This window comes from Bombina bombina, chromosome 6 (genome assembly GCF_027579735.1).
Source record: "Bombina bombina isolate aBomBom1 chromosome 6, aBomBom1.pri, whole genome shotgun sequence".
In the NCBI taxonomy this organism is placed as follows: domain Eukaryota; kingdom Metazoa; phylum Chordata; class Amphibia; order Anura; family Bombinatoridae; genus Bombina; species Bombina bombina.
The window spans coordinates 348,509,715-348,534,569 of NC_069504.1; the positions used below are offsets into that span (position 1 = coordinate 348,509,715).

General features: G+C 35.7%; 1 protein-coding gene across 3 annotated transcripts in view; it reads right to left on the reverse strand.

The window, feature by feature from the left end:
- The window catches only part of SLC17A8 (solute carrier family 17 member 8), a 136,022-nt gene that overhangs the window by 30,416 nt on the left and 80,751 nt on the right, over positions 1-24,855 (reverse strand). For 2 of the 3 annotated variants that reach the window (XM_053719816.1, XM_053719817.1), the window contains exons 6-8: positions 24,115-24,201; positions 19,670-19,809; positions 15,988-16,137 (exon numbers count right to left, since the gene is read on the reverse strand). In XM_053719816.1, the coding sequence (XP_053575791.1) occupies positions 15,988-16,137; positions 19,670-19,809; positions 24,115-24,201 (377 nt within the window). The remainder of the gene's footprint in view (positions 1-15,987; positions 16,138-19,669; positions 19,810-24,114; positions 24,202-24,855) is intronic. The other variant, XM_053719818.1, reaches the window with a different exon arrangement.

Consider the following 24,855-nt stretch of genomic DNA (forward strand, 5'->3'; position numbering starts at 1 on the left):
ATACACAATCTAAAACACATTTTCCTCAAAAAAACAGAGAAAAAAACAAAAACTTCCATAATCACAGTAATGAACCAATAAAAACCCACTACAAAAAAATCTGATGAATCCTATCAAAACTATCATTCCAATCATTTTGATAACCAAAGACAAAGTTCAAATTTTTATCACACTAATCATAAAGTACAAAGAGAAAACACCTTTAACTCAAATAGATTTAAGAAAAATCAAACTCACATTAATACACCAGAACACAATTTCCATGAACATGAAAACTGGTATTATGATGATAGGAGAAACAATCAGAACACAAGAGAATATACACATAACAACTATGACAATGACAGAGAAAACACCAATTACAGAGATAACCATAATAATAGATGGAAAGATCAAGACTATAGAAATTCTGGAAATTCTAACTTTAGAAAATTCAACTCTAGAAACTCCTACTCTACAAATAGAGATTATAATACCAATAGTAACCATCACAACTATCGCCAACAAAATTATCAATCACAAAAAAATTACCACTCACATAAATCACAATACAATGATTATAACTATCATAACAAAAATTATTCCAATACACACCAAAATTGGAGAGTTCCTGTTAAAAACAGATTCCAACCATTAGAAACCATTCAAGAACCTTTTTCACCCATTTCAAATCAAACACATCAACAAGTTTTTTTAGAAAACTCCCCCTCGGGGGAAGGAACCTCAAGAAACAACAATTTTCATACACTACCACAAAGAATTTTAAGAAGCAAAAGAGGTTTAGAGGTAGGAGGGGCAGAAGAAAACCAAGACAAAACCCCAAAAAGACAGAAATAAAACATTCAGGAATTTTCAATTTAAGTAAATACCCTTTAAATGACACACACAAAAGTATTTTAAGTAAAGGTCTATCCTTTGCCCCATCTTGCAAACTAAACAAGTTCGAAACTCTAATCAATATTAACCAATTTGTTCGCAAACTTACACTTAAGAGGTATTACATTAAAAATCCACTAGAGAATACAATTTTAAAAGAAAAGGAAGCGATTTACAAACATACGCCTAGATTTAGAGTTCTGCGGCCAAAGGGGTGCGTTAGCTACGCGTGCTTTTTACTGGCCGCACCTTTTAAATACCGCTGGTATTGAGAGTTCACAGAATGGCTGTGTTAGGCTCCAAAAAAGGAGCGTAGAGCATATTTAACGCAACTTCAACTCTTGATACCAGCGGTGCTTACGGACGTGGCCAGCTTCAAAAACGTGCTCGTGCACGATTCCCCCATAGAAAACAATGGGGCTGTTTGAGCTGAAAAAAAACCTAACACCTGCAAAAAAGCCGCGTTCAGCTCCTAACGCAGCCCCATTGTTTGCTATGGGGAAACACTTCCTACGCCTGCACCTAACACTCTAACATGTACCCCGAGTCTAAACACCCCTAACCTTACACTTATTAACCCCTATTCTGCCGCCCCCACTATCGCTGACCCCTGCATATTATTATTAACCCCTAATCTGCCGCTCCGTAAACCGCCGCTACTTACATTATCCCTATGTACCCCTAATCTGCTGCCCCTAACACCGCCGACCCCTATATTATATTTATTAACCCCTAATCTGCCCCTCACAACGTCGCCTCCACCTGCCTACACTTATTAACCCCTAATCTGCGGAGCGGACCGCACCGCTATTATAATAAAGTTATTAACCCCTAATCCGCCTCACTAACCCTATAATAAATAGTATTAACCCCTAATCTGCCCTCCCTAACATCGCCGACACCTAACTTCAATTATTAACCCCTAATCTGCTGACCTAATCTCGCCGCTACTGTAATAAATGTATTAACCCCTAAAGCTAAGTCTAACCCTAACACCCCCCTAAGTTAAATATAATTTAAATCTAACGAAATAAATTAACTCTTATTAAATAAATTATTCCTATTCAAAGCTAAATAATTACCTGTAAAATAAACCCTAATATAGCTACAATATAAATTATAATTATATTATAGCTATTGTAGGATTTATATTTATTTTACAGACAACTTTGTATTTATTTTAACCAGGTACAATAGCTATTAAATAGTTAAGAACTATTTAATAGCTAAAATAGTTAAAATAATTACAAAATTACCTGTAAAATAAATCCTAACCTAAGTTACAATTAAACCTAACACTACACTATCAATAAATAAATTAAATAAAATACCTACAATTACCTACAATTAAACCTAACACTACACTATCAATAAATAAATTAAATTAAATACCTACAATTATCTACAATTAAACCTAACACTACACTATCAATAAATAAATTAAATACAATTCCTACAAATAAATACAATTAAATAAACTAACTAAAGTACAAAAAATAAAAAAGAACTAAGTTACAAAAAATAAAAAAATATTTACAAACATTAGAAAAAAATTACAACAATTTTAAACTAATTACACCTACTCTAAGTCCCCGAATAAAATAACAAAGACCCCCAAAATAAAAAAAATGCCCTACCCTATTCTAAATTACAAAAGTTCAAAGCTCTTTTACCTTACCAGCCCTGAACAGGGCCCTTTGCGGGGCATGCCCCAAAGAATTCAGCTCTTTTGCCTGTAAAAAAAAACATACAATACCCCCCCCCAACATTACAACCCACCACCCACATACCCCTAATCTAACCCAAACCCCCCTTAAATAAACCTAACACTAAGCCCCTGAAGATCTTCCTACCTTGTCTTCACCATGCCAGGTTCACCGATCGATCCAGAAGAGCCTCCGATGTCTTGATCCAAGCCCAAGCGAGGGGCTGAAGAGTGACGTCCATCCTCCGGCTGAAGTCTTGATCCAAGCGGGCAGAAGAGGACATCCGGACCGGCAAACATCTTCATCCAAGCCGCATCTTCTATGTTCTTCAATCCGATGACGACCGGCTGATCTTCAAGACCTCCATCGCGGATCCATCCTTCTTCTCCGACGACTTCCCGACGAATGACGGTTCCTTTAAGGGACGTCATCCAAGATGGCGTCCCTCGAACTCCGATTGGCTGATAGGATTCTATCAGCCAATCGGAATTAAGGTAGGAAAATTCTGATTGGCTGATGGAATCAGCCAATCAGAATTTTCCTACCTTAATTCCGATTGGCTGATAGAATCCTATCAGCCAATCGGAATTCGAGGGACGCCATCTTGGATGACGTCCCTTAAAGGAACCGTCATTCGTCGGGAAGTCATCGGAGAAGAAGGATGGATCCGCGATGGAGGTCTTGAAGATCAGCCGGTCGTCATCGGATTGAAGAACATAGAAGATGCGGCTTGGATGAAGATGTTTGCCGGTCCGGATGTCCTCTTCTGCCCGCTTGGATCAAGACTTCAGCCGGAGGATGGACGTCACTCTTCAGCCCCCCGCTGGGCTTGGATCAAGACATCGGAGGCTCTTCTGGATCGATCGGTGAACCTGGCATGGTGAAGACAAGGTAGGAATATCTTCAGGGGCTTAGTGTTAGGTTTATTTAAGGGGGATTTGGGTTAGATTAGGGGTATGTGGGTGGTGGGTTGTAATGTTGGGGGGTTGGGGGGTATTGTATGTTTTTTTTTACAGGCAAAAGAGCTGAATTCTTTGGGGCATGCCTTTTGTAATTTAGAATAGGGTAGGGCATTTTTTTATTTTGGGGGTCTTTGTTATTTTATTAGGGGGCTTAGAGTAGGTGTAATTAGTTTAAAATTGTTGTAATTTTTTTCTAATGTTTGTAAATATTTTTTTATTTTTTGTAACTTAGTTTTTTTTATTTTTTGTACTTTAGTTAGTTTATTTAATTGTATTTATTTGTAGGAATTGTATTTAATTTATTTATTGATAGTGTAGTGTTAGGTTTAATTGTAGATAATTGTAGGTATTTTATTTAATTTATTTATTGATAGTGTAGTGTTAGGTTTAATTGTAGGTAATTGTAGGTATTTTATTTAATTTATTTATTGATAGTGTAGTGTTAGGTTTAATTGTAACTTAGGTTAGGATTTATTTTACAGGTAATTTTGTAATTATTTTAACTATTTTAGCTATTAAATAGTTCTTAACTATTTAATAACTATTGTACCTGGTTAAAATAAATACAAAGTTGCCTGTAAAATAAATATAAATCCTAAAATAGCTATAATATAATTATAATTTATATTGTAGCTATATTAGGGTTTATTTTACAGGTAAGTATTTAGCTTTAAATAGGAATAATTTATTTAATAAGAGTTAATTTATTTTTTTAGATTTAAATTATATTTAACTTAGGGGGGTGTTAGTGTTAGGGTTAGACTTAGCTTTAGGGGTTAATACATTTATTACAGTAGCGGCGAGATTAGGTCGGCAGATTAGGGGTTAATAATTGAAGTTAGGTGTCGGCGATGTTAGGGAGGGCAGATTAGGGGTTAATACTATTTATTATAGGGTTATTGAGGCGGGAGTGAGGCGGATTAGGGGTTAATAACTTTATTATAGTAGCGGTGAGATCCGCTCGGCAGATTAGGGGTTAATAAGTGTAGGCAGGTGGAGGCGACGTTGAGGGGGGCAGATTAGGGGTTAATAAATATAATATAGGGGTCGGCAGTGCTAGGGGCAGCAGATTAGGGGTACATAGCTATAATGTAGGTGGCGGCGCTTTGCGGTCGGCAGATTAGGGGTTAATTATTGTAGGTAGCTGGCGGCGACGTTGTGGGGGGCAGGTTAGGGGTTAATAAATATAATATAGGGGTCGGCGGTGTTAGGGGCAGCAGATTAGGGGTACATAAGTATAACGTAGGTGGCGGTCGGCAGATTAGGGGTTAAAAAAATTAATTGAGTGGCGGCGATGTGGGTGGACCTCGGTTTAGGGGTACATAGGTAGTTTATGGGTGTTAGTGTACTTTAGAGCACAGTAGTTAAGAGCTTTATAAAGCGGCGTTAGCCAAGAAAGCTCTTAACTACTGACTTTTTTCTGCGGCTGGAGTTTTGTCGTTAGATTTCTAACGCTCACTTCAGCCACGACTCTAAATACCGGAGTTAGAAAGATCCCATTGAAAAGATAGGATACGCAATTGACGTAAGGGGATCTGCGGTATGGAAAAGTCGCGGCTGGAAAGTGAGCGTTAGACCCTTTCCTGACTGACTCCAAATACCGGCGGTAGCCTAAAACCAGCGTTAGGAGCCTCTAACGCTGGTTTTTACGGCTACCGCCAAACTCTAAATCTAGACCATACTAACTTAAAAGCCCCATCTACCTTTTACCCCACTCATGAAAAGAGTGAGCACATTAAATTATTTGAGGAAAGTTTAAAAAAAGATTTAGAAAACATTGATCAAAACAAACTTTTAAATTGGAATATGACACAAAAAGAACTCAGCATAATCAAAGATTTAAAGAATAATAAAAATGTAACAATAAAACCATCAGATAAAGGCGGAGGGATTGTCCTTATGGACACCTCCTTCTATATAGAAGAATCGAATAGACTCCTTCATGACGAAACCACTTACAAAAAACTGAAAAACAATCCCATCGAGAATCAGACAATTAAATTAGAATAACTATTAGATAAAGCATTCAATACAGGGCTACTTACAAAATATGAATATGAATTCTTAAATATAAAAAATCCCATCACTCCAACTTTCTATATTTTACCTAAAATCCACAAGCACCTCACCAGACCCCCAGGCCGCCCCATCATATCAGGTATAGGATCACTTACATCTAATCTTTCCCAATACGTCGATTTTTTCTTACAAAATTATGTCATATCTTTACCCTCTTATCTCAAAGATTCTACTCAATTGCTTAATATTTTAAAAAGTATATCCTGGAAAGACAATTACCTGTTAGTCACTTGCGATGTCAATTCGCTATACACAAATATAGACCACCAAAAGGGGTTAAGAGCAATCAAACATTATCTTGATAAAGACCCTCAACTAAATATGGATCAAAACAAATTCTTATTAGACTGTATTAATTTTATTCTCCACAATAATTTGTTTCTCTTCAATAATTATATATATCTTCAAGTTAAAGGAACAGCAATGGGCACAAGGTTCGCCCGTAGTTACGCCAATCTTTTCATGGGCTTTTTTGAAAACAACTTTATTCATGAAGGACAATGGGGGGCGAACCTTGTGCACTATTACAGATACATAGACGACCTCTTCATCATATGGAAGGGAGAACATGAACTATTGGAACTATTCATAGAGGATATGAACACTAACCCAATGAACCTAAAATTCACACATGAATTCAGTAGCAATTTAATTCACTTTTTGGACATAGAAATAGAAATCATAAACAAAGAAATAAAGACAAGAACTTATTTTAAAAAAACAGATGCTAACAACTATATCCATAATGACAGCTGCCATCTAACTAGATGGAAAACAAATATACCCAAAGGCCAATATTTAAGAATCCGTAAAAACTGTTCAGATATAAATCAATTTTCAAAACAATCTGATATCCTAACACAGAGATTTAAAGAAAAGGGTTACAATCCTCAAATTATACAAAAAGCAAAAAAAGAAGCTGAAGATAAAAATAGAGAATTAATATTAACTACACAAGACAAAACAAAACATAAACAGAAAATAGAAGATCCATATTTTATACCATTTATCACACAATATAGTTCCCAACATCACGAAATAAAAAGAATTCTCAACAAACACTGGCATTACATTAAACAAGATAACATATTAGGATCCAGAATTGAAAATTACTCAGACATCATTTTTAAAAAAGCAAAAAATTTAAAAAACATTCTGTCACCTAGTGAATTTAAAAATACAATCAATAACAATCTAACAGATATCAACTTAAAACAAGAAAAAATAGAAGGTTTTTTTTCCCTGCATCTCGTGCAAATCATGTAAACATAGTTCAAAAATCAAAACCATAAAATCAAATAATAACAACCAATACATAAATATAAAAGAAATCATACGGTGTTCAGACAAAAATATAGTTTATTGTATTCAGTGTTCATGTGGCCTGCAATACTTTGGCAAAACGAGCCGCATGTTAAAAGACAGGATAAGAGAACACCTTCATCATATAGAACACAAAGCTACTAACACAAAATTATACAAACACTTTACGGAATTTCATAACGGTAACACTAGCAATATGAGATATTGGGGAATCAAAAAAGTATTCCTTAGCCCTAGAGGAGGCAATATAGAACATTTTTTACTTTAAAAAAGAAGCAGAATACATCTATGCATTTAAAACCCTGCATCCACATGGACTCAATATGGAATTTGACCTAAATTTCTTAATTTAACATACCCTATAACTAGAATTCTTAATTTAACATACCCTATAACTAGAATTATAATCACAATTAATTTCTAAAGCATCAATAAGACACAGATAATCAAGTATTTAGTATTTTTAGTATTCTTATTAATTTCTTTATTTTTATTAACATTTTTTATCAATATTTTTTATATATCTTTATCAATATTTAATATCTATCCAATTATTATCCATATTTTTATTTATTTATTCCCATTAAAAAAATTACTACAAATAAGTATAAAGTTTCCATAAAACTAAAAATCATTAGTTTATTCTGCCCCCCTTTTTTTCACTTTTTTCACTTTTCTTCATTCTTTTTCATTGTTCCCAAAATAGTTCACACAAAAATCATAATATTAAAAACCACTTATAACCGACAGATGTTATTAGAATATATTTAAACACCAAGTTTTAACACTCCCTTTTAAAATAACTACCTCTAAGGTATTAAAAATTCTATCAGTATTAAAAATTCTATCATTGCTGAAATCTTAAGTTCCAAAAGTTATTACTTAATAACGTCTCATAAATGAACATCTATATCTATATTTTTATTATTTTTTAGACTATATAGATTCAGAAAATATGTCATCCACCCCTTAGTACCAACCACATAAATTAGCTACACACAACGTCTAAACTAAAACAATGTTTAAACTTTTTTTCTTTTTACAACGGTTAAAATAAAACAATGTTTAAACTTTTTTTCTTTACACTATTTCCTCAATTCACATCCATCGTATTTGTCCACAACATAATTATAAATGAACTAATTTTAAGAAATATTATCTATAGGTAACAAATAAATAGTAACAAATATATTGTCGTTATTTTGAAACTTTTTAAGCCACCCCATTGGTTAAGGACCAATCGTCAACATCCAATGGCATGAAAGCTAACCCCTTATAAATGACATTTAGAGTGTAAGAAGGCATCTTGATAAAGGCTACGGCAGAAACGCGTAGAGCTGCCCACACTCTATCTTTGTATTACACTGTGTGCCCTTCTGCTCCGCAGGAGGTTTCTGTCCTCCCTGAGCTTGCCTTAGGACACCTGCGTTACGGTTTGACAGGTGTACCGCCCCAGTCAAACTCCCCACCTGCCACTGTCCTCGGAGCGGGTCACGGACATAAACTTTTAATTAAGAAGCCGGTACTTTTGAATTCTTTTGCTGCCAAACGGAGCATCTGACACGCTCAGTAGATAACGGCTCAAGTTATCCTGCAAAAATCTCAACACCGAGACTACTTCCAATACAGCTTTAACTACTACCTTTGGATTGTAACAATTTTGCTACTACTTGCTACTTTGGATTACAACACAAATTTGATATCCTGTAACAGAGGTCAGCTGTCATCAGAGCTTGTAAAACCTTTCACCTGCCTGAGAAGCGCAAAGCAACGGAGACCTGAAAAAGATCCTAGTCCATACTGATTGAGAGTATTGGGACACCGTAACCCACAAAGGTGTATGAAACATCTCAGGATCCATAGCTATTACTAATAGCAGCCCTCTGACAACAGGTACTATTTCATTTTTATCCTACCTAAGATTATTTGAAAATGCTAAACGCTGTACACTACAGAATAAAAGCTATTACTAATAGCAGACCATTTATTATCACATGTTGGTATTCTGTAGACCTCTTTGAAATATTCTACAAAACCATTCTTAAGGCATACTCAATTATACAGCATTTTCCTCAACGGAGTCTGCCACCTGTTACAAATAGTATTGAAATATACGTCTTCCAAAGGTACACTGTATCTTGTTCCATTCAAAGGCTTTCTTAAAAAAGTTTTTTATCTGATGCCCAAAAATAAGCCGGCATTTCAGTGACTTTTTTTTACATTATCCACTGCAGTGTGATTTATTTATTTTACTAACAGCACAGATATCTGCTATTTAAATGTTTGTTTTTCAAAACTGTTTTTTAACTATATGAGCTCATATTGTATCAATATTGTATCTGACCTTTTGTTAATTAAGATTTTTTAACTTTGTTATAAATTTTGATATATCTGTTTACCTATTAACAATATAAAACGAATTTTACGTAAACTCTTCATTTTTTAAAATCATTTATTAGTTCATTTTAGATATCAAATTGCACTAAGTACACACACATTTTTTACTAAGTTTTTTAACAAATTATTGTAAGCAATTTCTTAAGAATTTCTTAAGAATTTTTGAACATATAATCAGCTCCCCTTCACCTGTCCTAATTATTTTACACTTCGATAATAGTTTGGAGGAACTTTTATCACTCAGAAGGGTTTTTTAGAGCTACCATAATAATCACAAGTTTACGTTTAAGGTGCACTCACTCCATTCTGTTTTTTGCATCTGATGTGGCTCCCCATCCTTCCCCTATCCACTTGATACCAGGACTTCTGAGGGGACTTTCAGACTCCCATGTTTCACATTGAAGAGCCTGGGATAGGAACCTAGTATTTCAACTATATTCTCATGATTAGTTAAAACCTATAGGAACCCTCACTTTGAATACTCACCACCCACAAACAGGTTTCAATTTGAGCAGGTCAGACTATACAACTTTCTTGTTGCCTGGGGATTCCCGAAAAAGGGGCTCAGGCATCAGACTGACTGGGAACAATGGTGGCTATCTGGCTCTAAACTGATTAAACACCTTTACTGGTATTATAGTGATGAAAGATGTGGTCGCAGGAGATGCATGGCATCTGAAAGCCTGGGAAAAGGATCTGAAATCTAAAATCCCAGACAAGATCTGGGCCCAGGCCTTTTCAATCACTGTGCTAACTCCATAGAGCTTTTTGTCAAAATTACACTCAGAAGGCACTACACACCCCTATAACTCTCACATATGGCCCCCACACACTCATCGAACTGTTGGAGGGGTTGCAGACAAGTGGGATCTGACCTCCATGTTTGATGGAATTGCCCCAAAGTGGCTCCAATATGGGACAAAGTGTTCAGACTATGCAACACCCTGTGAATTGAGAACTAAAAATGCCCCAAGTCTGCCCTCTTTAACATTTTCCCACAGAAAATGCCCAAAAGTCTGAAACACCTTGCCATTTTCATATTTGCAGCTACGAAAATATCAATCGTCAGGGTTTGGAAACAACCAAATCCGCCCTCCTTAGAATGTGTCTTGAAAACGGTTGAATCATTTGCCACAATGGAGAGAGGCTTCTACCTACACCTAGATAAACTAGACCTATATTGGAAAATCTGGGACACCTGTTTTTTTAGAACAAAGACCACATGAAGAGATATAGCAATCCATATATAATTAATTAGAATTTAGCAGAAATTAGAACCCATAGGGTGCTGAAAGTAACACAGCCAAAATGTTTTTATTTCTATCTGTCATGTTCTAATTACATTTTTTTTTATTTTTTATTTCAGATGGACCATAGAGGAATTCATGCAGACAGAACTTGATGGAGATGTAGAACAGGCTGTATTTGTGTAGATACATACATATAACAGATGTATAAATGCCAGGATACTGATAAAAATTATAATGGATTTTAAGCTAATAATTAGCAGCATAATTATTTTAATATAAAGTAATATTAAAAAGAATTTGATGTTTCATATTAAAATAATCAGAATAAATATTGTGACCTAGCCCAATGCATAATGAACATAGAACTCATTGATGTAAGGAAATTATGGCATTTATTACACATTTTAAAGAAATATTTTCTTTCAATGTTGGATAGTACTGTAAATGTATTGCTGTGTTTTGTTTGTCATGCTGCCCCCCGGGGTTATGATGCAAGAACTACAGCCAGAAGGCTTTTTAGGCTGTTAAAAATAAGATATTCCAGATATCCAATCAGAAGGGACAAGGCTTCCGTTTGGGCGTTTCCAATCCTCACCAATGATGCGAACATATATAAGTAAGGCAAGAGAGAGGAAATAGACAGATTGTGCTGAGCTGATATAACTGGTGTGTTGGGCGTGAAAAGTACCATTTTTACTTTGGCAAAGCTGATCTACCCTTTTCTCATTGATTGCAAAATATACTTATTGGTATTTCTGAGGTGAGATTAAAACCTGCTGAGAGATATTGGATATCGATTGGTGTTCATTCTGGTAATGTATTAAAAGATTTGGGGTAGATTGAAGAGAGAAAATTGTATTTTAAAGCTAGAATTTCATAGCCTTGAATAGCTCTTAGCTTGCCTTTTTGTATGCAAACATTTAAAGTAAACATTCATTATTGCTGTATGTAGCAGATTTAAAGAAATAGTTTATATTTCAAGTTGGTATTTCATAGCCTGTGTATTGTTAAACACATATCATTGATGCTAAGTAAATTATCTGTGAAAATTTTGATATTGTAAAGTAGAATTGTGTTAGAGTAAATAGCTGAGTATTTTACTTAGAATCCCATTGGGTTAATTGAATGAAAGGCTATTTGTAAATAAGGCTGGTTTTAAAGGTAAACTTTAATGAGTTTTGTAAGAAGTATAGCATATCTTAATAGTCTTTTTAAAAGTATATAATATTGTGTCATATTCTGGTATTACAAATATATTCCAATATGCTCATAGATATTAACTAATAAAAAGAATTCAGATATTTATATTAATTTTTTTTTGTCTTAGTAGATGCATATTGATTGAGGGTTTATTTTAAAGGATAATTATTTAAATATATTGTGTTATAACCCTGCCATAGACTGATATATTATTTGGAGAGCACTACTGAAGATTCTTATAAATATACTGACAATGTCAACAGCAAATATGAGCCAAACCAGTCATTTCTACTTAGGTATCCGCAGGTATACACTGACCGCAGTTGTTAAGCTGCACTTAAGGTCCTATCTGCATATGCACAAGGTCAGTTCTCTAACCAGCCCAATGTAAGCTGATCGCAGTTGAAAAGGCTGCATTCAAGGTCTCATCTGCACCATCCGTTTTTTACCAACTTGGTTTTACACAACGCTGCTCAACTCATACCTCCGACCGTTGGGATATCCCTCCTCATCCGGTATCTAGGTTTGCAGATTTCAGGTTCCATGCGTTTAGGCAGATCAAATTGGAAACTTGTGTTGTTGTTGTTGTGCAAAAGTGTTGCCATTCACAAAGGTGATCACCCAAAAGTGAGATTATTTGTAAAGCTTTTTGTCTCGCTGTATGGATTACAAATAATCTGTGATCACCTTTGTGAATGGCAACACTTTGAGTCACAAAGTGAGTAGAAATTACTGGTTTGGCTCATATGTGCTGTTGACATGCTTACTTGGATGCTGTGGAAATGACTTTTTATTACTATTTTCTTTCGTTTGGTGATTTTTTCCTTATATGATATTTGTCAATAAGGAAACAGTAACAGAGTTCGAACTTTTACAACAGAGGCTGCCAGTTTCCGCTCTTTTGGCAGTATAATTATGCAACTTTTGTATCTCTAAATGTTTGAATACTCTGTTTTCTATGTTTCTTGTATATAAGGTTACATCTAAGACTAGCATTTTCTAGTGTGCTATATTCACATTACTTTATTTAGGTGGTACCACTTAGAATTGTATAGTTGAAGTTAAATATGTATATACATCATTTTGATGAGTTGAAGGAACATTTCTGAAAATAAATGTGACTTATTTGAATCTAAAAGAGCGCTGAATTCCCTTACTTTGAATGGAGGAATGGGTACTATACCCTCCTCCAATACCTCTTTTTCTTATGGTATAATAATTATAATTCATTTCTTAAGGTTAAGGGCCTGCACCATTTATTCCTTAACAGAGGATACATTTTATAATAATTTTGCTCTATGTTTTATAGAGCAAGTTTGATTGTCACAAAGCACTTTATTCTCTTTCCAAATATTTTTGTTATTATTGATGAGTTCCAAAATGGAACAAAACAGGCTGTCTAGGAGTGATTTCTGATTTGCTGCTATAATCCTGTTAAAAGGATAGCTGTGTTAAAACAGTATTTTTGAAGCAAAAAAACTGAGAATTTGCATAGCTTACCCAGAATTCTCTTGTGCATTGGTAACATTGTATATGAGTTATTTCTGGGGAAAAAGCAAGCGGGGATTCTTGCCTAGATGTGCTAATTTCCTATGCAAATTTTTACATTGATATATATATATATATATATATATATATATATATATATATATATGAAGAGAGAGAGAGAGAGAGATTTTATCAAAAAATTATCAGATATATTGAGAGATATTTATTTAAGAATAAATAGAACATATTCTTCTATGTGTAGAACATTGGATTGTCAAATATTAATAATTCATGTTCGGTTAAGCACACTTGAATAAACATAGTCTGGTTGGGGCGCAAGTATGGGTGTTACATTTTTTTTAGTTTCACACTCCATTGGAGACTATGGGGCCCAATTATCAAGCTCCGTATGGAGCTTGTGGGCCCGTGTTTCTGGCTGCTCCATAACCTGTCCGCCTGCTCTGAACAGGTGAACAGGAATCGCCGGAACTCAACCCGATCGAGTATGATCGGGTTGATTGACACCCCCCTGCTGACGGCCGATTGGCCGTGAGTCTGCAGGGGGCAGCGTTGCACCAGCAGCTCTTGTGAGCTGCTGGTGCAATGCTGAATACGGAGAGCGTATTGCTCTCCGCATTCAGCGAGGTCTTGCGGACCTGTTCCGCACTGTCGGATCAGGTCCGCAAGACCTTGGATAAATAGGCCCCTATGGGAGAAGAGGTTAACACAGCTACAATATTTTTTTAGTGTGCGTCGTTTTTACGCTCACGCACAAACTATCTTCTTTCATAGTGAAATATGAGCACAACCCGAAGCGCGAAAAGCTTCTATCTAGCTTAGTTTATGCTCCACTTGTAATCTAGCCCACTTTGAGTAACTACTTTCAACTGCTTTCAAGTTCTAATTTTTAACTCAATTTACAGCTGTGTATGGATGGCACTACAGGGAGTGCAGAATTATTAGGCAAGTTGTATTTTTGAGGATTAATTTTATTATTAAACAACAACCATGTTCTCAATGAACCCAAAAAACTCATTAATATCAAAGCTGAATAGTTTTGGAAGTAGTTTTTAGTTTGTTTTTAGTTATAGCTATTTTAGGGGGATATCTGTGTGTGCAGGTGACTATTACTGTGCATAATTATTAGGCAACTTAACAAAAAACAAATATATACCCATTTCAATTATTTATTTTTACCAGTGAAACCAATATAACATCTCAACATTCACAAATATACATTTCTGACATTCAAAAACAAAACAAAAACAAATCAGTGACCAATATAGCCACCTTTCTTTGCAAGGACACTCAAAAGCCTGCCATCCATGGATTCTGTCAGTGTTTTGATCTGTTCACCATCAACATTGCGTGCAGCAGCAACCACAGCCTCCCAGACACTGTTCAGAGAGGTGTACTGTTTTCCCTCCTTGTAAATCTCACATTTGATGATGGACCACAGGTTCTCAATGGGGTTCAGATCAGGTGAACAAGGAGGCCATGTCATTAGATTTTCTTCTTTTATACCCTTTCTTGCCAGCCACGCTGTGGAGTACTTGGACGCGTGTGATGGAGCATTGTCCTGCATGAAAATCATGTTTTTCTTGAAGGATGCAGACTTCTTCCTGTACCACTGCTTGAAGAAGGTGTCTTCCAGAAACTGGCAGTAGGACTGGGAGTTGAGCTTGACTCCATCCTCAACCCGAAAAGGCCCCACAAGCTCATCTTTGATGATACCAGCCCAAACCAGTACTCCACCTCCACCTTGCTGGCGTCTGAGTCGGACTGGAGCTCTCTGCCCTTTACCAATCCAGCCACGGGCCCATCCATCTGGCCCATCAAGACTCACTCTCATTTCATCAGTCCATAAAACCTTAGAAAAATCAGTCTTGAGATATTTCTTGGCCCAGTCTTGACGTTTCAGCTTGTGTGTCTTGTTCAGTGGTGGTCGTCTTTCAGCCTTTCTTACCTTGGCCATGTCTCTGAGTATTGCACACCTTGTGCTTTTGGGTACTCCAGTGATGTTGCAGCTCTGAAATATGGCCAAACTGGTGGCAAGTGGCATCTTGGCAGCTGCACGCTTGACTTTTCTCAGTTCATGGGCAGTTATTTTGCGCCTTGGTTTTTCCACACGCTTCTTGCGACCCTGTTGACTATTTTGAATGAAACGCTTGATTGTTCGATGATCACGCTTCAGAAGCTTTGCAATTTTAAGAGTGCTGCATCCCTCTGCAAGATATCTCACTATTTTTTACTTTTCTGAGCCGGTCAAGTCCTTCTTTTGACCCATTTTGCCAAAGGAAAGGAAGTTGCCTAATAATTATGCACACCTGATATAGGGTGTTGATGTCATTAGACCACACCCCTTCTCATTACAGAGATGCACATCACCTAATATGCTTAATTGGTAGTAGGCTTTCGAGCCTATACAGCTTGGAGTAAGACAACATGCATAAAGAGGATGATGTGGTCAAAATTCTCATTTGCCTAATAATTCTGCACTCCCTGTATTATCTAGTTCTCAAATATTCTAAACAAACCTAGCAATGGTATAATGTCAGAGGTAGATAATGTGGAATTTCACTGCAAACATTAGTAGAAAATATTAAACTTCTTTTCTGAAGTGAATCAATCAATTGCAAGACCTTAGCAAAACTGACACCATGTAGGTTTGGTCAATTTGTGAATCTTAGGCAATGAATAACTTACTTTGCTGATAGGGAATCCAAAAACTTCTTCAAAATAAGCTGGCTGACTTATTAACAACAAATAAAAAGTCCAACTTCTGCAGAAATTTGCCACTATAATCGCATAGACCGGCATTGAAGTAAAGAATCGTTTCCATGGGGTCTTAAATTTCTGAAAAAAATTAACATCAGTTTGAAATACATCTTTCTCTACTACTGTGAAAATTGATGGTTATTTATAACAATTAATGTGTGTTTAAAATAGTAAATGTTGCCACAATGAATTTCAAACTGAAAAGAACACACAATCATTCAGAGACTAAATCTATTGCATGCAGTTAAAGAACAAAACATTAAACTCTGCATTAATCACACAACTTGCTAATATTAAAATTAGACCTCAGAATAGAGCACTGGGGCTGCAACTCCATATACAGATCACATCTCAGTTTACACCAGTGTGCCTGAAACCACATAAGCCCAACCAGGCCTCAGATAAGATCCATGGACCTTCAGCCCCAGGTGAAATCACACTTTAGATTGCAAAACCTACAGCGCTATACCCAGATCCACTTCATCCTTTGTCAGTTCCATAAAACTCACCAGGCCCTATGTCTACTTATGGACATAAATCAGCTGCCTTTGTTAGCCCCTTACCTACCTATAACCTTAGGTCACACCCCTCTGTCAGCCTCATACCACTTATGACCTCAGATCAGACCCTTCTGTTAGTCCTATGGCTGCCCACATATTACCTCAGACCAGACCCCTTTGTCAATCCCATGTCTACTTAGAACCTCATGCCCCTCTGTCACAGCAAATATCCACAGCGGCTGCTAAAAACTCACTAACGCAACTGGCTTCAGCTCCAGATGATGACATCAGACTCCAGTCAGGTAAAATATCAGGAGTACACAGGCAGGGTGCAGCACACCGGTAAAGCAGTGAACCAAGCAGCAAAAACTAACAGTAAAAAACAGGACCGGCTGCACAACATTGGATCAAAAAGTCACAGTCTCTGTCTTTTGTTTGTACTGTAAGTTGTGTTCTAAATAAAATGTATTTTGCTTTTTTGATCCACTGTTGTGCAGCCGATTCTGTTTTTTACTATACCCCTCTGTCAGTCCTATGTCTACTCAGATTCCATTGTCAGCCTCATACCACTTATGACCTCAGATCAGACCCATCTGTTATAACCTCAGGTCATACCTGACTTATAACCTCAGGTCAGACCCCTTATAATCTTATGTCAGACCCCTCTGTCAGTCCCATGTCTACTTATAACCTCAAGTCAGACCCCTCTGTCAATACTATGGAGCCAGTGAGATCTGGTATTTTACTGGTATTGGTAGAAATATAAATGACAGGGTTAAAACATAATTTTACATTCAAAACCTAAATATAATGTCTAACAGTTAATGTACCCATAAGAAGAAGCATACTGTGAAAAAAACAATTATATGATTCCAATAAACTGTTTTTGTTTTTTAATGCATTTTTTATTCTTTTATTTTTTTATTTACTAACATATTTATTTTAGTTCTCTTGTAGTTGCAAATGTAAAGTTAGTCCCTCAAAGATGACGGACAGAACAACAGACTTCTTCCACATAAAAAGATAACTACTTTCCTGCTCAACCCACCCTGTATTTTTGGTTCTATCTAGTAACAGGGATGGTAAGGACCCTTACTTCTCTCTTCTGTACTAGGGGAGTCTAGAGTGATGGGGGTCTCTACCCAAAAGCAGTATCAAGTGTGTTGCTCTCTTTATAGAACAGCATCCTCCTGGTGGTCTAGTGTGGTGGTCCCCTTTTATAATGATGTCCTCACATGTGCACACATGATACTGCAGCTAGCATCTTTATTTCTAGGAAATGCATACTTGTTTCTATGATAGATGCAGTGACCCCAATTTTGATTTAGGACTACATTTGAGGACATATGTCATAGAAGATACTGGGAAGTGCACAGATAATTGATTGCACAGGAGATTTAAAACACTGTAGGTACTTTACAATATGGGCCCCATGTACTAAGCAGTCAACGAGCTGTCCTTGTTTTTTGCGTCAATATCCACGCACGGATAGAAAATCATATGTACAAAGTATTCAACTATGCCAAAACTCGCAATTTTAAACTTGCAAGCGAATTTGTCCGCCACTCCTCGATCCCACCTTTTTTTTTTTTTTTTTGGTGAAAAAGGCATTGTCCGACACCAAACTCGCAATAATCTAATGTTACTAAAAAATAAATGTATTCACTCGATACTTATCTCACATCAACCTCCTTTTAGGTGGCGAGTACAGAACAAAACAATAGGAGGTACAAGAAAGACACCTATCAGTAGCTATGTAAAAGGTCCATATTTTACTTACATTATTGATTGAGTCAGCCATGGAGACACTTCTTTATTTGTTTATTATGCGTTTGATACAAATCAGGGGTAGAAGGAAAAATCAATTGATGTTGACTATCAATTAAGAAGAAGGAGAATGAAAGTACCATGTGTATTCCTTCCGTGGGTTGGTTTCATTGCCTTTCAGACCGAGAGATTGTTCAAAGAACGACATAACTGATTCTTTGCCAAATCGTCTTCCAACATAGAAAATTTGTCTGTCTTACAAGACAACCAAAGAGATAGACATAGGACTCTAGAATCATATCAACTAGAACCACGTTCTGCTGGTGAGAGAAGAGGGGGTTTGTGGATTTTGAAGGTTGTGATTCAGCTCCAGATGAAGCCATGATCGTGAAGTATATATTTTAATAAATCACACTGCTACCAAACTTTATAAACAAGTAGATATATGTAAAGTATCTACACAAAAGTTGTCCTTTTTATATAAGTTGACTTCTATTCCCGTGACTATTATGACATCTGTGACACCTTGTAGGTCACGTGGGAATAATTGGCCTTACAATTCTCCAGACATAATAGTACAAAAGATTAATTGATTAATTGCGGTGAGCTAGGCATCAAAGTTATCAATTGTCCGCCACTGCTTGCGGCAGATTAGACGCTACATGTTCTGAAGTGCTTTATTGTACATAGGGGTCGAAGACATCTTTTTGCTAGCTGCAAGTTCAATCGAGTTTTTTCCGCATGTCTACTGGCAAGGAAATTGACCGTTTAGTACATGGAGCCCTATGACTACACTTCCTTCTTTATTCCTGGTGTGGTTGTACTACTTCACACAGAAAGAGGCAACTTTTCTCCAAATATGAGGCTTCTATTGTTTGTGGTGTTTGATTACAGCACATCCTGCGCAATGGAAGATTCTGATTCTAAGCATTAATTGTAAAGTTTGATCACAAATCCATACACTTAAATGTAATTTAAAAAAAAAAAAATCAGCATAGCTTTTAAAATCAATATAAACTCCAGATCAATATAACTTGCACATTTTAAGTTACTTCCAACTGGTAATTAAATAAAAATAGCTATACAATGTTGTACTTGTGTGATCACACATATTAGGGGCAATTATAAAAAGCAAACTCACGTTTCCTTTTTCTGACTATTGTCATTTGGGCCTAAATTAGGTCAAACAATGTTAGCTTCAATGTATTTAGTAGAAGATTTGAATTGTTCAGAGCACATATTACTGTATAAGTGTAGTGTTATTTTCCTCTAAATTACAGCTCATTACATGGCTTATTAACCACAATGTCACTGAGTAATGACATCATAACATTTATACTCACACTAGTTGTAACTAAGCTGCATCCTTCTCCTATACTTGACTCTATGTATGTTCTTTCTTCTGCAGTAATTGATGGATGTGCTGCTGGGCTTTCTGTCGCATGGAGCAACCAGAAGATGTACCAAAACATGCCAAAAAAACCTGTTCCATAAAAAGCAAGATTTTAGTTTGCTTCATTTCATAAAATTATTTTATAATCTCTAAAAATATAATAATAGTTCTAAAAAGGAAAGGCTTTACAGTAATACCCTTATTAGTGCACAGGATATGTTCCTAGCAACAAAAGAATTAACCAAAACTTGTACTATATAGGTCATTATAGAGCAGCCTCCCTCCACAGTCACAAATCATAACGCCAACCTGAATGCTCACTAAGCACATCTTGAAAATAAGTAAGTTCAAGAGCTGTTCAGAGGAACAGTATCTCCCTCGATGAAAGTCCTAAAGCAAGCCACATAGAAGCTGGCAAAACCAGCCAATAATAGCAAATCATTATAATGAAATAGCGATGCACTTAGTAAAACCAGGGTATTACTATAACTGCATTTTGAAGTAAATAACCTGCTACAGTATTTTCACCCTGAAGCCAATAGTGTAACAATATTTATCAAAAATCCCCTCTATATATATTTTTATTGCAGATAAAAAACAGAAGGTTTATGAAACCTGTTCAAATTTCATTCTGTAAGTTTAATTTCTTCTAAGGACAGACCTATGCATATTCCAGGCATTAAATCTCCCTAAAGTATTTGTCCTTAATCCCTACCACTTCTTTTGAACGTCTATTTTATGAAGGTTATGAAGCCTTTGCTAGGAAGTTATTTTTCTTCAGATCATGTACCATTTACTAACCCTTCTTTAATCATGTTCTTGCTTATATTCATCTGGAGATATGAGGCTTCATGTACTAAGCAACAAATTCTGTCATGGAGCCCTGGAGGAGCCGGCTCGCTCATCACTGCCATCCCCCTGAACACATTCATTGATAGTGATTGACAGGCCCTGCTCACACTTGTATTTGCTATTGCACAAATGCTTGTGTCTCCAGAACTGTGTATAATACTCAAGAAGAGGTCTAAAGTGGCATAAGAACCTGGCTAGTCTTCTCCTACGAATACCTCTTCCTATACAAGCAAGTGGTTTACTGGCCTAACCTTCTGCACCACTGCATTGTTTACCAGACTTCAATTCATCTCCAATAATAACTTCCATTCATTTTTTTCTTATGTCAGTAAAACACATTGAGCCTATCATTAAAGGGCATGAAAGTCAAAATTAAACTTTAATTTAAATTTAAGTAAATTTAAGAGACTTTTCAGTTTACTTTTATTATCAAATTTACTTCATTTTCTTGGTAAGCTTTGTTAAAATCATACCTTGATAGACTCAGGAGCAGCAATGCGCTACCGGGAGTTAGTTGGTGATTGGTGGCTACACACTATGGGGCCGATTTTTCAAAGCTTCAGTGTGAATACGCTGGAATTCCGCGTCAAATTAGATGCAACAATGATACACCGTAGTTATCATGGCGTCAACATAGAACAGTCAGACAAAACATTCGCTCCCGCGAGTCAACTTCACCGCAAATCGATACTCGTGGTATTCCAGCATACAATTGCCAATCCGCTCTCACATACAACTCTATTTGACCAAATAAAAATGTATCAAACATTCAACAGGTATGCTCGCGTCTATTCCAATGCCGCGAACCTACTGTTCAATCCGCCACATTTCAGCTAGCGAATGCTATTGAAAGCAATGGTATGTTACTGCATTAATGAACCAGCAACAGGCGCCAACAAAGACGCATGTTCAGTATCTAAGTAATATGTTAAATAACAATATTATAATCATATGTAATTTCAAGGGACAGATTCATTTCAAAAGCATTTTTAGAAATCTTTAGTTTATTCTTATTTGTTTTTCCATAATTTTAGCCTGCCATGTAAGTTTATAATGACAGGTAATGCCTGTCTGGCAGCAGCACTAGTAGATATAGGTATAAAAATTAAATAAATACATTACATAATATAGCTAACTTCCTTTCTTTGATAAATCTATTTGCACCATGTTTAACGCATGGAATACAAGTCCCAGTCTCCACTTTGTACCAAATTTGACGCAATACTTCACACCAAATTTGAAGCAATCCTTCGCACCAAATTTGACGCAATACTCAAACTCCTAAACAACCCACAAACTAGTAAAATTTTCCACCACTTTTTATTGGGAAATGCATAATCACGTGATTAAATAAATCAGCTTTAAATATGCATTTTCTACTATCACTAACAAATCAAATTGCTCTATACTTGTGTCATTGATCACTCATCAAAACTTGTAAGTGTCATTTGTTACATTGCATATTATATTTTGAAAGTATGTATATGTGAAATTAGTATTAAAGATAAACATTGATGATGACATTAGGCCACACTGTGTAATATTTTTGACAATGATTTTAATAATCGAATGATGTTTCATTCAATATAATCTTAAAATGAAAGCTCAAAGGGATAGTCTACCTAACATTAAACTCTCATGAATCAGATACAGCAGAAATTAATGTCATCCTATTTTCAGTGTTTTCTTCCTTCTCATGAATTTCATTTTCATTAAGAAATGTCATCTTAAATGCCAGCCCATTTTTAACACGTGTAGGAGTGGTGTTTAAAACTAGACTTCAATCAGGAAGTGATACACAGGTGCAGAAAGAAAACTGGCCCAGCTCTTAAAATATCCATTGTTCGCAAATAAATACATATGATACCCTGATTACATGTTATATTTGCATTTATTCTTGCTCAGAATAATAATATATTTACACCATATACATATAGTGGTATAAATAAACAGATATGAAAGACAACATTGTTTAGAACAAAAAAAAACAAAAACAATTTAGGGACATGTAAATATGTTTACAAAAGATTTCTGACATATTTATGACATATTTATAGATTTACAAGTATGTGCAAAGATATATGTACAAATTCCAGCATTAATAATCATTTAAAAAAAAAAAAATGAGATGAGCATATCATGACTTCTAGAAATACAAATACACATTAAATTACGTGAAAATATCATCTATGAGATTTTTTGTATAAAAAAAATAAATAGAAAAATCACTTTCTATGAGATATTATTGTTTGTTCAGGTATAAATCTAGCTATTTCTTGGACATTAACAGATGAAAAATAAAAGATAAGCTTTAGAGAAATGTGCTTGTTCATGGACAGTAATGAAATGGTATAAATAAAGTTGGAAAAAACAGACAAAACTGTCTTCATTTGATGGACATTCAGGGTAGATCATTTGATAAATAAGGATATCCGAGACATTGATGCCTCTTATTTATCAACAGTCCGATGCTATTCGGGTCAGACTTGATGCGCGTAACTTTGACAGACGTGTTGATAAATAAGACCGTCGAATGTAGATTTGCGTCAGCGATGTCTGACGAGCTTATTGACCTCAGTGAATGTGTCGAGATATACGCCTTGATAAATCGACCCCTATGGGCCAGATTACAAGTGAAGCGCAAAATATCGCTTTAGCTAAAGCAATATTTGCACTGCACTTTCTAATACCAGCACACGCTAATGTGCACTGGTATTACAAGTTTACAGCGAGAACTCACGTTCTCATTGCCTGGAAGCATTGCTTTCATGAGAGCAAGCTTCCCTAGGCTCCTATGGGAGCTTCATTCTGATGCCATCGCAGTGATGGGCAGCAGTTAGTAAATATATATGTATATGATTATATACATAACATATATATTTATGTGTTAATATGTAAGCATATACATACATATATATATTTATAGGGAACACACAGTTTCCATAGGCCACAATATAAAGGCACTCCCACTAACTTTAAAGCCCCAAAACTGCCCCAAAAAAACTATATTGCCCTCTATTTTGAGGGAATTTGGGGCACTTTTAGAAAATTAACCAGACATCTTGTAATGGCTGGTTAATTATCGCGCTCCCGCAAATAGATAAATTTGCGCAAATAGATAAATTTGGCTTTTTGTCATTGGCTCACCAGATGTGTTCAGATAGTTCCCAGTAGTGCATTGCTCTTATGTAACTGCTTTTAACTGGGGATTTCACCCCATTTCAGTAGATAAAAAAATAATTATAGGCAAGCATTAGTGTGATAATAATAATATTCTTTTTGTACTTTACGTTCATTTAACCTTTGGATTTTTGCATCCTACATGTATAACTTTGCACTTTGTGGTCTTAAATTTTAAATTGCATGTATTTTTCCTGTCCTTCAGTTTTCTTTAATATTACTACGGGATCCACTACCAATAACACTGCATATTAAGCAATATCACAGTATTAAAATAAAATACATGCAACTAATTTGACAAAAGTAAACTACCATTTAATAGCTGAGTTTAGGAACATAAAAAAACAGTTTTGTAATACTTACCATAAATGTAAAAGACAGAGGACCAACCAATATATTGCACCAGTATCCCTGCTAATGGCATGGCAATAACTGCACCAGCATAGGATCCTAAAGACATAAAATCATGAGATTATTATCGTCTGTTTCAGGATCTCTCAATGTGGAGTTCTACCTGACATGCCACATCCTTTTCCAACCAGATTACTACAGTGTTGTGCAAGCAAAGTATCTATGAGATCACTCAGTAGTCACAAACCTCTCTTTCATTTATTGCTTAATTTTTCATGACATTTTAATATTGACTTCCAAATCTCTTTAGCATATGTCCTTTCCATCACAGTACCCTGTGAAGACCCTCACCCATAAATATTGACAGTTAAGCTTTTGGGACCAAGAGGCAAAGCTAAGCCTTTGTGGCATTTCTTTGACAGATTTAGGAATTCCCATTATTCTCTCAGTGAGCAGGGCCATTAGAGAAAATGTCAGGAAGAACAGAGATTCAACACCATTAAATACCATATAATGGTGAATAGTTGGCAGACCTGTATAAATGCATGAAATTGGACAGCTGTTGCAGTATTTACTCCTCTCACTGCTAGTCCTGATTCTCTCAAACTTAAAGGGATAGTCTACAATAGAATGTTTATTGTTTTAAAATATAGATAATCCTTTTATTACCCATTACCCAGTTTTGCATAACCAACACAGTTATATTAATATACTTTTTACCTCTGTGATTACCTTGTATCTAAGCATCTTCTG